Below are 16,212 nucleotides of genomic sequence, written 5' to 3' on the forward strand. Positions count from 1 at the left end.
CTTTAAGTAAATATCGGCACGGTCGTCTGTTAGTATGGTAAGCAACTTAATACTTGTATTATAGGTAACAGCCGATTTATATAGTTATTTTTGATAAATAAACATTGAAAAAATATATATTATATAAATACAAATATTACATCCAGACTCAGGCGGGAATCGAACCCGCAACCCGCGGATAAGAAAGCAGAACAACTACAAAGTGCGTCAACATGCCAGTCATAATAGTAATAATAGATATTATTTTGTGCAGTGATGGAGGTGCGTGCGGCGCGTTCTAGTGGCGCGAGTGGCGCGGGCGCTCGGGCGGTGCGGGTGGTCGCGGGCGCGTAGGGCGGCGCGGTGGCGGGTGCGCGCGGCGCGGGGGCGGCGGCGCATGCACGCCACCGGCCACACGGACCGCTCGGGCGGCGGCGGCGGCGGCGGCTCCTGGCGCCTCCCGCCCGACGAAACGCTGCAGGTCGCCGATCCGAAATCCGCGAAAGAAGAGGTGAGAAAGAGAGGTGTTACATTATTTATTAACTGACGATCCGCTGCGGTTACAGTACAGACTAACACGGTCAGTACTAACTGGTCAGTGAAGGTCACGGGTTCCGTAGGCAAACATTTGTATAGGCTGCTACGAGTACTTCTGTTGTCTAGCTGTTGGTGCTTGTCTATTATGTATCACATTATAATTGATGAGTTCCAAAACATTTCGAAACATAACTCTATATACATATATATATATATATATATATATATATATATATATATATATATATATATATATATAACTGATATTTTGTACACGAGAGACGCTGTCCCGTTCAAATTTAAAATGCTACAGAAAAGCAATCACAATTTTCACCTAGTTCACAAATGCTCGATGTATTTTTTCCAATTTTCTCTTCCTAAAATGCCTTATACGGAACGTTTCGAAATATTATGAGGAAAAATTTGACAAATCGGTCAGGTCGTACACTAATAGCATTTGATTTTTATTTTCATACGATATGTTTCCACTTTGACTCGCCAGAAAGAATATAGGTGATAAATACACAACTTCACGATTTATTATTTGTTATGCATATTTCTACACACATTTTTATTAGAACCGTATTGTTTTCATTTATCGTGAAATTAATTTTTATAATAATCTATAACAAATTTTCGGAAATATTGATTACTCTAAAACTAATGAAATCATCATTATATTTAATCTTTCAAAAATTCGCAGATAAATTTCATTGTACAAAATAACTGTAAAGATACTGTAATAACGTAAATAAGAGTTCGTCAGCGCCAATTATAAAACGTTGAAAAGTGTTGGTTTTACCATCCGCCCGTGCAAAATAAGTCCTTGTGTTGCGAGCCTCTCGCCGTAAGTGTTTATCCACGGCTAAGAGCAGACAAACTGCTGAAACCCTATTAAAAAAACGACCAAATTTGAGTCGTTTGCTCATATTTTTCACGATGGGGCTTAGTTTAGTTTAATTTAAGTGTAGTTGAATAGGTTCCTTTATAATGAGAAACCTTTTCATTTTTAACTTTATTTTATTTACATATTTGTTTTTATAACGGCCAAAATAAAATTAATAAGTATGTAATAAAAAAAATATATATGTATTCCTATATAAAGATAACGGCCCAACAGACTGACCTACTCACAGACATAGGATTGCTATTAACGGGTTTCCTCTGGAAACGGAATCCTAAAAAGAAACATTTTATGAATTCAAAATGTGCGTTTAATTTCACATTGTTTCAAACCTTTTTTTATGCGACTCGCAACAAAAGTATTTCAATTGTAAATGAAATTATGCAAATATCTCTTTGTCTTAGGATCTTTACCCGGGAGATGGGCACAACTGGAGAAGCATTGTATTTTCGTTGATGGTCATCAGCTTTGTGATCGCTGGTATCGTCACTGCCATTTATTTACTAGGGTGAGTTGGTGTTAATTAAAAAATTTCTATTACATTTATTTAATTATTTTTATATTTATCAAAAAGTGTAACTGTGGAGTTTCTTATCGATTTTTCTCCCCAGAATCTACATTCCGAATCGTTTGTAATAAATAATTAATTAAGACTAATATAACTTTAATCTGTAAAATAACGACTCAAATATGCATTTGAAGCCTATTTGAATAAAGTGATTTTAGATTTTAAAAAGCCATAGAACTCGAAAAATACAATTTTATACTAACCAAATAGTTTTTTCTTACCAGAGTTTATGTTTAAGTTCACTCGGATTAAGCTTAAGTGGTGGCCAGGTATACCAGAGTTAATACTAGTAGTGGAAAATGTTGTAGGCTATAAAAAATTACAATATCAATGGTTACAATTGAACAGTGCTTTTTGTGCTTACAAATGTAAATTCTGGTAATGTTGTTGCTGGTGCTCATTATCGGGCTATTTTATCAAAATACTACAGCTAATTTATTTTATGGTAATTTATTATTGATTTTTTTATTTAGAAAACCAACAGCTTTACAAACAATGTACCTTACAGCTAGGTATATGCTATATAGTATAGCCAATAACAGGTTTCCCTTAGATTATTAAATAATACTGAAACAATCAAACTTACAACTCTAAAACGAAATAACAAAATAATAAACCAAGAAATTCAGGATGCTATCAAATTAAACCTATTCATACAAAAAAATAAAATTACCAAAAAAAATTATGTGGTGTCATGGGACACCAGGTAGGAACGAAGTTCCGTTGGATAGTATTTAACCGACTTCCAAAAAAGGAGGAGGTTCTCAATTCGACTGTATTTTTTTTAGAAGCAACACAATTTGAAAAAAAAATGTTGAATTTTATATATATTTTCTAGTTCTTGTTTTCTTTTTTTTTTAATTTTGTTGATTGGTTTTTAATTAAGTACATAAAAGTATTTAAAATTTAGTATTTTAAAAAATAACAAATACCGTAAAATAAAATAAATCACACAAAATAATAATAATAATTCAAACTATTAAGTGAAATAAAAAAAACCTGTGTCTTTATTTATTTTTGTCGACAGTATAAAATTACATAAATAATTTAAAAAAAAGTTTACTAGTAATACTTTAGTCTTACAAACGTCATATTGTACAGTCGTGTGACTGATATTACGTTACTTCCGTTAATTATTTTTCTTACGGTTTTAGTATCACTTTTTTTCAGTTCGTTCGCCCAGCCAAATGTCAAGCCGGCCGTAAGGAACTTCGTTCCAAAAAAATTAAATTGGAGTGTCCGCTTGCGACATCAAAACAACCGCCCTTCACCAAATGCGTATAGATGCACACACGGCACATATACCAAAACAAAATCCCCTACAACCTTTGTCTGTCATTTATTACATGTAACAGTTAATTTATTATGTTAAGGTCTTTTGTACTTATCTCCTGTTTTTATTTTTGTAATTTTGCTCACTCTTGGTATACAATAAAGAGTTTTTATTATTATTATTATTAAGGTTAATACGTAAAATTTTAGTCTAGATTATATTACAGAGGTGACTCACCACAGAAAAATAACACTACATATAATTTTATTTGCTCACAAACGAAAAAAACCGGCTTCAATTACATCGACAATACCACGTAGGTAGAAAAAAAAATTGTCAAGAAAATACGCGTTATCAAAAGTTATAAAGTAACTAGTGACTCATTTTGGTTAGTAAACAATATTTCTTACATACTATGTTAGTTGCATTATTACAATTCCGTAATATACATTAAAAAAAATACAATCGAATTGACAACCTCCTCCTTTTTTGGAAGTCGGTTAAAAAGTCTGTACATTGTAAGTTACAACTGCATTGCGCATATATAACGGCCACTGAGTTCAATTCTGTTATATCTCACTCTTTGTTGATTTCCGGTCACACACGTTCTAGTTCTACTACGTACGTATTTATTGCTTCTTGATGCATCCAAGCTAACTTCTACCCTGAGTTAGTGATGGAGCAAGTGTGATTGCATGCAACCTCGCATGTGTAAACCGCTTTACAAGGTTACACGTCGGACATAATTCACAAGCGGGAAACACCCACCATAAATACGGTCTGAGGCACCGAAACAAAATAAATATCTCACATTTGTTATATAATGTCTATCTCAAACCAATCCTCTTACATAAGAAAATAAACAAGGTTTTCGATCACTTCATCATTTTAGATTTATTTATATTCTTTCTTAAATAAATTCGTTTGATGGGACTTAAACTAGTGATGCTGATTCATTAGTATTAAAACTTTGCAAATTATTCAATTTTGCAAATTACCAAACAACGGCACTTTTTATAAAGAACAATTAATCAGCTCCAAGTGACACTTGACACAAGATATTTTTCAGATATGTGGACGAGTTGCTCTACTGGTCAGGTCGTCGTATGCGACTCGACGAGTTCCTCAGAGGCGACTTGACTGGCGAGCGACTGCCGACTACGTGGGTCAGCTCTCACCAACTGGTGTACCAGGCGGACGACGGAGGTCTGCTGGCGCTCGATACCTTCAACAACTCCCTTACGGTGCTCGTCACCAATCACACTCTCGTGAGTATAGTCTTCTAATAACCTTTTCTTATAAATAAAGATTAAACGCGGCATTGTAATTTTTCGATAAGGGTTTCTATCTTTTAATAGAAAGTGTTAGCAGTCGCTTTCGTTATGAAAAACGTTGATATAACTAGAATATTTCAGTTGAAATTCCGACTCATATGTATATCCACAAAGTCGCAATGGAGTGATGGTAGATTAAATTTCATTTGTTTCTTTTTATTCAGATTAAAATTCCTGTTTATTAATAAAGAGCAGCTCAAACCGTTAGTGGTGTATTTACAGGCATTTAAAATATCTTACTCGACTTTTTTACAACAATACTCAGGATGATTGCCCTATGAGTACATTGATGCTTATGCCACCAGAAAACGAGGGTCTTTTATCTCGAGTGGTTCAAGACCCTTCAAAGAAGAAATGTTTTTAAATTATTCTAACGCCTTTTTTTCTTAACAATAACGATTATTTTATTTTGAAAACAACATTTTTTCACTTTATTATCATTAATTATAATTGGTACAGAAGTGACACCAAACTGCCTAAAGTTTTAATTTTCATATATTTTGATAATAATATCGGATACTTTAGTTATCTCTTTTAATGGCGTATAATATAAAGATAAATTTGCTTGTATAAAATTAATTGTTGTGTTTGTATCCATTTTAACAATTCTTTCACAATACGTCAGGCTATAATCTAACTGTAGTAGTGGAATTGTTAATATAGATGAAACCACAGAAGTTCTCTAGTTGAGAAACCCGTATCATTTTTATTTAAATAAAAGTAGCTAAACACCACCACAAAACAGACCACAAAAGCAATATCGAAGGAAACAAAGTGGAAAGTAATCACACTTCAAGATATACCTTGGCTTCAGCTTCATTTAAAAGTTGCGGATAATGGAATTAGTTCTTCATTTGGAATTTTGTTTTTATTAAAATAAGTTACTGTTCCTCTCTGTGTGTCAATCCTATAGTGCTAACTTCTTTTGTTTTTAATTCATATCAAAAATTAATTAGGTATTAAAATTTAGAATTATTTAAAATAATATATAAAAGCTACTAAGATTAGTGGCTACTAGACGCTAACCTCAAAAAATACCATTCTAACTTATTTATTGTTTATTTTCCTATAGGCGTGATATTAAACGTATTACTAACCCATAGTGCAATTCACCACTATAGTAGAAATGAATTATGAATGTCTCCTAATCTGAAAAATGTGAGACGACGAAAGCGTTATTTATATATTTATGAAATTAAGAGCAATAAAATAAAATTACGTTACAAGCAGCTGGAGTGTAAATTTAATACCTAATATGTACTAGCTCAGCCCTTAATAAAACGTGAAAAGAAACACTATAAAAGTTTACAATATACCTTCATAGTTGCAAAACAAAGTTTAAAATGTTATGCAGCGTGGGAATTGCTAAAGCGCCCCTTGAAAATTATCTCATAAATTTTCCTCGAAACTGAGTCCGGTCAAAGTTCTACGAGTTTGAAACAATGCAAATTCAATTTCCTCACCTGAATTGGCTGTTAGAGCATCGTGCGCGGTGCGCACTGTGCTGTTAAGCTGGCTGCTGGCTGCCTGTACCGTATACTACGACAGAACCGAATTTAGTTTAGCTGTAAATGTTACATGCAGTTTCAAAATATCATGCGTGTATATCAAATGCATTGATGAAAATATTAAGGGAAATAAATATAATGTTGCCTTTTGTGAAATTAAATATAAAAAAAAATGCATACATTAATATTTAAAATTATATTAAAGAAAAATAAAAAAGCTAGTAATTTAATTACTCACTTTACTCGAAATATCCTACTTTAGCTGTATGGTTACGGCAGTAAAGAATACATCCATCTTTTCGTGGGTGTCGTAAGAGGCGACTTAGGGATAACACCTTGGAACTTAAAAAGCCGACCGATGTAATAACCATACAACTGCTGGCTTTGAAATACATAGGCCGAAAACGGGCAGCAGCGTCTTCGGTGCGACAAAGCCAGCCCTGCGGTCACCAACCCGCCTGCCCAGCGTGGTGACTATGGGCAACACACATGAGTTCATTCCAGCAGTGGACTGTGATAAGCTGAAGTGATGGTGATGACAATGATTCTACTTACAGATAACCTAATAATACTTTTTAACTTTTTTAGATTTATACTCGTAATATAAACTCGTACCTTATTAATACTGGATATAATACGCAGACATCTTTTAGGATATTCGTTAGTATCAATAGTAGCGTAGTGATTGTTACAAACAAACGCATTATATGAGCGAAAAAACTTTTAAAAAAGTGGTTATGGAAACGTACTGTTTTGCAGATTAGATATAATAAAAGTAATATCAATATATATATATATATATATATATATATATATATATATATATTATATAAATATTTAGAATGCGAGTGATATATAAATTGATATTAATTTCAGAGGCAGCTCAATGTACGCGGTTATCAGTGTTCCCCAAACCTACAATACGTGCTATTTCAGCACAACATCAAGGAGGTAATAACGTCTCGTAAAAAACCTTTACAACAAAATTGTGTTAAACTACTGCAAATTTAAACCGCCACTGATCTTTTCATTTTCCTTTTTTATAGGTTTATCGGCGAACCTTCACGGCACACTATACAGTTTATGACGTCACAAATGAGTAAGACTCTGTGTGTGCTATTTTTCCTTTGTAGAATTTTAATATTACTTTGTTAAGGTGCCTTAATAATGCTTCTAGCTGCTTTCAAAGTGCTTATTGATGTTAGTGTGTGTTAAAAGCTTTTATAGAATATTCTTAAAGAAAATTATTGATTGAAAAGGTTTTAAAAAGTTAATTGGATTTGGTTACGTTTACGAAATTAATGTTAATGAATAGGGTGCGGTCGGAGCACTGAAGTAAACAGTGAAAGGGCGCTGTTATTTCAATAGCCGCTCGGAAGGCTCTTCCGCTCTATAAACGAGCAAATATTTTATTACGTGAGAAGTATTCGTTAGGATTAATTCGTGCATCTTATCTTACATTCTATTCCTTAATCTTATAAGAATATTGTGTGAACTTAGTTTGTGTATTTATGTGAAGAAAGTATTTTAACTAATACGGAAACTTAAAGTTTTAGAATCTTATGAACTTTTTATTAAATTAATGAAAAATGATAACTCATTAATCATATTTCTTACTTTTGAGTGTAAAATAAAAAAAGTAATGATGGTGGTGACATTTCTTTATACTATGCATTCCCCAAACAATTTTAGCATGTTATAAATAAATTTACTTTCAGCATGAACTAAAAATAAACATCGTTTTCATACATATATTATTTCAAATCGTGAGTTAAAGGCCAAAGAAGCTCAAGGCGCATTCATAATAATTATGTTTAAGCTAAGTTTGTACGTCTTCGTAACTCACAAACGTAACTTACAATAAAGATTTATTGTTTTTCAAGTTACTCAACAAAGACCTTTTCTACAGCATATTTACTTTCTTCCAAACGAATTAGTTTTTTGAACTTTTGTCCAAGATCTTTTCAACTGGAGATTTATCTGACTGTTTTGACTATGTAAACAAATTAAGCAGTATTATGTGAATTGTAATTATTTTAATGTTTTTTTCTTAATTTACTAAAGTTATTAAATTTTCATCCATCTTTTTTTAGGATTTCCTTCTTTTGGTATTATTACCTTAAAATCGATTTTTAAATAATGACTTATTTTGTTTAGCCACCACATCCACTTATTTGGTGAAGGTCAAAGCAGCTGGGAATGGCAACACGCGGCGTGGCTCGGTACGGAGGGTGCACTCCTGCTCGTTGCAGACAATGAAGTCCTTGCCAGGCCAGCTCCTCCAGCAAGAAGAGCACCACTACTTAGGCTCACAACAGACGCCGTTCCAGGTCGAGTGTACAATGGAGTGTCGGATTGGTTGTACCAAGGTTTGTGTCTTGTCATGAATTGTTATTCTTAGTCAGAATACCGCCTAAAATAGTCTCAAAATAATGCTTTGATAATCTTCCTGCGTCCACTTTTGATTTCTTGTACAAGCTACCTGTAATTTATATTATTTTTGAAAGAGTTATCAATAGAAGACACACAAAAAATTACAATGTACATAGAATAGAGTAACACTACAATAAACTGTCGTGTTGTGGTATAATATGTGGAGAAACAAAGACATCAACGATCAATTACAAAGCACAACAAAATGATTTAACTATTATTTAAAAAATGTATTCCTAACACAGAGGAGGTGACGAAAACATCGTCGGCGACTTGGGGATCGATAGACGGCGCGTTCGTGCTGTATGTCCAATACGACGACAGCAAGGTGTCGGAGCTGAAATTCCCTCACATATCCGAAGGAATAGGTGGTTCGGGGGCTTCCAGATCAGGCTTTCTACTCCCGACCCTCAACAACAGTATCCCATCAGTCTTCCCTGATCAAATCACAGTGAGATACCCTACGGTAAATATTCGTTGCCTAAATTGGTTTGACATTGTAAATCTTTATTCAATTTATCTGTATTTCTGTAGGAAGTTTTGTTGGTTCAAGTTTATTTTTTTTTTTTGTTTTCAGCCTGGCAGTTCAATACCTCAAGTGACTTTATGGATAGTAGCGGTTCAAAATGTTTCTTCCCCTCCACGGTGGGAAGTAAAACCTCCTAGTACTTTAGATGGAATGTAAGAGTAATTTTATTATTAGACTAATACGAATAGAATACTATAAGAGACAATACATCCTAGTTTTTCTACAAAGGTTAAAATAAAATGAAGTTGCAAATTTTGTTAAAAATTCTTTAAAATACGTGTGTACAATATTATTATTATATCGACATTATTATTCATGGTATTTGATTCTGTATTTAAAATATTTGTTGTTAAATATTGTACGTAATATGTACGAAAAATTGGTGCAAGATGCACGAAGATAAATAAATTCTTTTATACTTTAATTATTATGATTATTTAAAAAAACGACTATATTAAAAACTTTTAACAACCCAAAAATTTTCAGTGAATATTATCTCATATCAGCCCAGTGGGTGGGCAAAGACAATTCTCACATAGGAGTAGTGTGGATGAATCGAGCTCAAAATTATACCGTTTACAGCAGTTGTTATGCACCAAACTGGACGTGCACAGAGGTATCATTAAGTCATTTTCTTATTATAATAAATTATAGTGATTATATGAGAGATTTATATTTATTTCTTACTTTTAGACGCATTCCGAAAAAGCTACTGATGAACCTTGGTTAGAAGTACACCAAGAGCCAGTTTATTCGGAAGATGGCAGTGCATTTCTCCTTTTAGCGGCAGTTCAAGAAGGCGGTGGTCAATACTATACACACATAAAACACGTTGATGTGTTGCGCCAGCGCATAGCTGTTTTATCACATGGTAAAGTGGAAGTCACCAAAATCCTAGCTTGGGATCAGGAAAATCACTTAGTTTATTATTTAGGTAAGAAATTATGGCCCTCATGCATTAAGTACTCTTTATTTTAGGACATTCATATATTCGTTTTTTTCTTTTTTTATTGAAGGTTTTGACAACGAAAAGTTTCACTCACATAATGTAAGCAAGCAACCTGATATGGCCACCGAAGCTAATCAAATTAAGTATAAGATTAATTGCAGCTGAGTGGTGTTTGTTGAATAGTGCAATTGCCTCAGTTACTAACCTAATATCATTTAGTTGACCTTATTTGCTTAGCTCATTGTCTATTTAGTTCCCAAAAGCATATTATTTTATTGTGTCTTAGAAATGTGTTGGAGTTGTGTAAACTGTTAAGTTTGTGGACTTTGGTTGGAAATTTGTTCCGTCATAGGCGTTATGTAACTCAATTTTTTTTTCCTATAGGTAGTGCAGATAGACCGGGTCAAAGACAAGTGTACGTAGTCCGAGATCCGAGCTACGGGGGAGGAAGTAACTCCGTGAGGGCTCGTGCTGAACGTGAGGAGCCACGTTGCCTAACATGCGAGCCTGCAGTATGGCCTGCTCGTTTACATTATGCAAACTGCACCTTCTGGAGTGCTACGTTCTCACCCGCTAAGCCGAAGCTAGGAATAACACACTATGTTCTTGAATGTATGGGTCCTGGTCCACCGCTTGCTGGACTTCATGACGCTAGAACACATAAGTTAGAAAGAATATTATACGATACGAGGCCTTATAGGTAAAGATTGCTACTTATATAGTTCTGAAATTAAGTTTTAAGAGCCATTTCACAATTTTTCGCTATGCAAGTTTAGGTAAATTTGGTCGCTATGCGCAAGTAAGTCGTACGAGCCGCTCGATCTTTGTGCTAGTTAGTATAGTTTGACAACCAAAAAACCATCTTGATCATTATCTAATGTATAATAAAAATTAATAACTATGTTATAAAATGTTTTTTACATAATTAATTTTTTAATATATAATCACGCCTCTTTCCCGTAGGCAGAGACCACTTCTTTCCACTTGCTACGATCCTTACATACTTCTTTCGCTTCGTCCACTTTCATTATTCCCTTCATACATGCTCTTCGGCTTAGGGTACTCTTGACCTGGCCTTTTTTCAAGATGTCCCTTAACTGGTCTCGGAACGCCCGCCTAGATCTACCCCTTCCAACCCTTCCATCCACACTTGCCTTATACACTTTCTTCGTCAATCGTTCTTCACTCATTCTCTCGACATGACCAAACCATCTGAGCATACCTTTCTCAATTTTTGTTTGTTGTTTTTACATCTTCTTTCAAACTACAACGTTTCCTTATCTCACTATTTCTTATCCTGTCACTCAGTTTAACTCTTATAATACTTCTTACCGCTCTCATCTCAACTTCATTTATTCTGCTTTCATGTTCCTTCTGCCATACCCAACTTTCACTTCCGTACTGAGAGTCGGAACCACCACCCCCGCATGCACAGCCAAACGAGCCTTGTTAGACACCTTCCGACTGCTCATAAATGAGTACAAAGCCATTCACCCTGTTTCCTGCATTCACTCTTCTTTCAATATCACACTCACACTTTCCATCTCTTGTAAACTTTGAACCCAGATACACAAACTCATTCACCTGTTCAATTTGTTCATCTCCAATCACGATATTGCAGTCTGTCACTGCCTCATCTCTTTCAAACACCATCACTTTCGTCTTCTTTACATTCATCTTCATTCTCTTTCTTACAAAGGCTCCACTTATATCAGTTACCATCTCCTGCAACTCCTCGCGCGAAGACGCAAGTAATACTTGATCATCAGCATAGAGAAGACATTTGACGAGTAACTCATTCATTCTCAACACATCTTCATTCTCTTTTAAATATGTCAAACAATTGTCCATGAATAGATTAAACAGCCACGGTGACGCTACACATCCCTGTCTAACAATAATCCACGAACGCGCAATAGACTTTTTTGTTTTTGCCAAACACTTTTCGGCTATACACCGCAAAGAAAAGACCTGATCCGTACATCCCATTCCCTTTCTAAATCCCGAAACATATGTACTTGATTTTTTTTTTAATTTATAGAAATTATATTATTGATCCAATACTGAGATTAACGACGTCAAAATGTTTCGATTCCGCGGATTGTTACCAATTTTCGTGAAATGGCTCTTAATTGAAAAATAATAACACTTCGCAACGATCGACTTTAAAGATTCTTTACTATCCGCTCTTTGCTACATTTCAGATCAGTACGATTACGTGAATTAGCATTGCCTACAAGAAGATCATTTGATGTGCAATTGAGCAGTGGGTCGAAAGCACGTGTTCAATTATTTTTGCCACCTTCGTGGCGCGAGGAACTTCGTGATGCTGCCTTTCCAGTACTCGTTCATGTGTAAGATAATTGAGATATTGTAAATAGTCATAACTTAAATATTATGTTAATAGATTTATTCGTTAATTCACTTCCAAACTTTTAAGCCGAATTGTATGCTTAGAATTATAATAATTCCATTACGTATAATTTTTGATTATGCTGTATTTCTATGTAATAATCACATAACATATCCTTTGTAGAGATGGGCGACCTGGAAGCCAGCAAGTAACTGATCAGTTTCTCGTAGATTGGGGAACGTATATGTCCTCACGTAACGACGTAGTTTATGTAAAATTAGACGTGGCAGGAGCACGAGGTCTTCCTCGGGCGCTGCTGCGCGGTCGCCTCGGTGGAGTTGAGGTGGCTGACCAGTTGGCTGTTATTAGGCAAGATTTTTATCTTAAACTCATTCATTAATTTTATTAAGACTAGAAATATAAATTAAATTCTCATATTAATATATTTCAGATATTTATTAGAAACCTTCAAATTTTTGGATGTAACGCGTGTAGCAGTTTGGGGTTGGGGTTACGGTGGCTACGTGACATCGATGCTTTTGGGCTCCCAACAATCCACCTTGAAGTGCGGTATTGCTGTATCGCCGATTACAGACTGGTTATATTATAGTGAGTTATATATTTAATTCAAGAATAATTTTTAAGTGTAACATATATATTTAAATTATTAATAAATATTTTAAACAGAAATATATATATATATATATATATATATATATATATATATATATAATCAAAAATTTGAACCATTTACAACTAGGACAAGCAGTAAATCTGATGCGTGTTGGTTGATAAATGATACACATGTTAAAAATTATCTTAAAACACGTTTTAATACAGTTATTTAAATACTTTATTTTTAAAATATTTTATACAATTTTTGTGTACTCCCATGCTTTAAATCCTTTATAAAAGATTCTGAAACAGTTAGCTCATTCCCAAAATTAAAACACCCCATGTCTTAATAACCATAATATTTATCCAAACGTGCTGAATTTCGTAATAACACTCCTTTGTTTTTGTTTTTTCGATCCCTTTGTGGTATCTGAATGAATTTCAAGAAAAGAACGTGGTCATTCATGCGCGTTTCACCACCAGATCCCGCCGCGTGCCGGAAAAACATTGGTTATTTTAATGTTAGCAGTAAGCTAATTGTTTCAGAATCTTTTACAGATTGTTTATATTATGGGTTTATGAAAAGTCTTGCATGCAACTGTTGATAATTAGGTATTAAAACACTCATGTGGTACTATTACCCACCCACCACAATCTCACATTCGTGTTTTAATACCGCTTATTATACAACAGTTGCATAAATAACTATTAGATGCTGCCTTCACGGAGCGCATCCTGGGCATGCCGTCGGTCAACTACAAGGGCTACGTGGAGGCGGACGCGTCGCAGCGCGCGCACCACGTCCCGCGCCACGCGCTGTACCTCATCCACGGCATGGCCGACATGAGCGCGCCCTACCCGCACGCACTGCAACTGGCGCGCGCGCTCACCGACGCCGGCGTACTCTTCCGATATCAGGTACCACATCAATACCGTTTGTAAGCCATGCCATTATAATACTACTTTTTAACCGACTTCCAAAAAAGGAGGAGGTTCTCAATTCGACTGTATTTTTTTTTTTTTTATGTATGTTACATCAGAACTTTTGACTGGGTGGAGCGATTTCGACAAATTTTCTTTTAATCGAAAGGTGGTGTGTGCTAATTGGTCCCATTTAAATTTATTTGAGATCTAACAACTACTTTTCGAGCTATATCTAATAATGCGTTTTTACTTGACGCTTTTTTCGTCGACCTACGTTGTATTATACCGCATAACTTTCTACTGGATGTATCGATTTTGATAATTCTTTTTTTGTTCCAAAGGAGATATCCCAAGTTTAGTACCATGATAAGGAAACCAGGATCTGATGATGGGATCCTAGAGAAATCGAGGGAAACTCTTGAAAATCCGCAATAACTTTTTACTAGGTGTACCGATTTTGATAATTCTTTTTTTGTTGGAAAGAAGATATCCCTATTTTAGTACCATGATAAGGAAACCAGGATCTGATGATGGGATCCCAGAGAAATCGAGGGAACTTCTTGAAAATCCGCAATAACTTTTTACTGGGTGTACCGATTTTAATGATTTTTAATTTAATCGAAAGCCGATGTTTATAATGTGGTCACATTTAAATTTTATCGAGATCTGATGATACTTTTTGAGTAATCTTTGGTAATGCGTTGTTACTTGACTATTTTTTCGTCGATCTACGTTGTATTACTCGTCGATGTAATTGAAGTCGGTTTTTTTTCGTTTGCGAGCAAACACAATTATTTCGAAAGTTTAATGTTTGTGAAGGTAAATTAAAATCTTTGTTACTCTTGCGTGCACTTGAAAGTGCACGCTATAAAACTTTCATTAAATAAAGCTTTCATTAATTGTTTTGGATAAATCGTTATAAGAATACACCTAGATGCCACTTACTTCTATTCTGTAGTTTTTGAAATTACATTGATTAATTTTCTAAAAAAACTAATTCACATTGTAACAGGTAATTACAAAGATAGATACGTTTTTTGAATTATCAAGCAACGTCTACTCAGTTTCTTCGTAATTTATTTTCAGGCATACGCCGACGAAGGCCATGATTTGAAAGGCGTCATCGAGCACGTATACCGATCAATGGAAGACTATCTCCGAGAGTGCCTCTCTCTTGATCCAGAAGACACCAAGCTGCCTCCACCAGATAGATAAAATTAATCGTTCACGATAAGTCTTAATAGGTTTTGCAAAAAAACATTCTATCATTTTGGAATTATCATTATTATGTATAGTTATTATCATATTTTGTAAATATGTAAATGAGATAGTGCTTTAAATTGTGTTGTCAAATAAATTTAAATTAGGTATGCCTTTCTAGAAGGATACTAAGTATGTGAATTATGTGTGTGAAATTATAATAGATTCATTACTCATTATGAAAACATCTTAAAGTAAATTATCAATAACGTTCAAACCAATACTATTGCGATTTTACTGTGGTCGAGTAAAATAAAACGTACCGAGTTTTAAGACGAAAAGAGTATAAATTGGGCTAAAAAATAATTAATTTTCATATATTTCTAGTACGCTCCATCAACACCGCTTCAGCAATGTTCGCCTTTTCTATTGTCTAAATAAATCTTACCTATTATTAGTGTTTTAAATCTTGAAAAGTATCCTTTCTAGTGCTGTAACGAGATTAAGCGCTGAAAACATTCAATGCATCTTATACTCTTCGTAAATTCCACTCTTGTCAATCGTACTACTATATTGTGATTATATAAATTCATAGCAATTCGAGCTTTACCCTTTAGGCTTTACTGTAACCCTTTCTACTTCCATTGTTTTAAAATAATATACTGTTACCATATTAATGTTATATATAATACATAGCTATTACATACCCTGTTTAAAAGTTATAATAATTTATGATAAAAATTTATACATCTTTTTTTATAACTCTCATAAAATATTAAATAAATTACATTAAAAAAATAATGAGGAGCTTATCCTTTAGGGAATCTACTAGGCCTTTTACGATGTACATTTTTTTGTCGACAATTAGTCACGGATTTTTTAAAGTTATGGTTTATAATGTTATATTGCTGTTGAAAATACCTCACGCGGACGTGAGTATAAATAACTTTAGAAATAATTATATACGACAGATAACCCATATTTGTAATCAATTGTAATATTTAGAAATAAAAGTGACCTTGATCATCCTCTATTCCTCAGCTGCTTTTGCACCATGGTATTCCATTTAGCCCTTTAGTCAGTAAGACGGTCAAATATTGTCACAT

The 16,212-nt window shown here is 34.1% G+C and overlaps 1 protein-coding gene across 1 annotated transcript; it reads left to right on the plus strand.

Moving 5' to 3' along the window:
* Nucleotides 1–376: 376 nt before the first annotated feature.
* Nucleotides 377–15,783, plus strand: LOC123669355 (inactive dipeptidyl peptidase 10). The gene is made up of 16 exons (XM_045602962.1): nt 377–490; nt 1,825–1,928; nt 4,331–4,529; nt 6,980–7,054; nt 7,150–7,202; nt 8,261–8,472; nt 8,782–9,002; nt 9,114–9,217; nt 9,552–9,681; nt 9,759–9,999; nt 10,399–10,714; nt 12,219–12,368; nt 12,551–12,736; nt 12,819–12,976; nt 13,695–13,900; nt 14,993–15,783. Exons 1-16 carry the CDS (start codon nt 377–379, stop codon nt 15,119–15,121), a joined length of 2,598 nt encoding a protein of 865 aa, XP_045458918.1. The 3' UTR covers nt 15,122–15,783.
* Nucleotides 15,784–16,212: the final 429 nt, after the last annotated feature.

The sequence above is a fragment of the Melitaea cinxia genome, chromosome 3 (assembly GCF_905220565.1).
Source record: "Melitaea cinxia chromosome 3, ilMelCinx1.1, whole genome shotgun sequence".
In the NCBI taxonomy this organism is placed as follows: Eukaryota; Metazoa; Arthropoda; class Insecta; order Lepidoptera; family Nymphalidae; genus Melitaea; species Melitaea cinxia.

What these genes read in the sequence shown, in the direction of transcription:
- LOC123669355 (XM_045602962.1), top strand. Translation starts at nt 377, where the DNA reads ATGCACGCCACCGGCCACACGGACCGCTCGGGCGGCGGCGGCGGCGGC. An exon ending in TCGTCACCAATCACACTCTC is followed by an intron (nt 4,530 to 6,979) that starts GTGAGTATAGTC and finishes TATTAATTTCAG; the next exon opens with AGGCAGCTCAATGTACGCGG. An exon ending in CCTAGTACTTTAGATGGAAT is followed by an intron (nt 9,218 to 9,551) that starts GTAAGAGTAATT and finishes AAAAATTTTCAG; the next exon opens with TGAATATTATCTCATATCAG.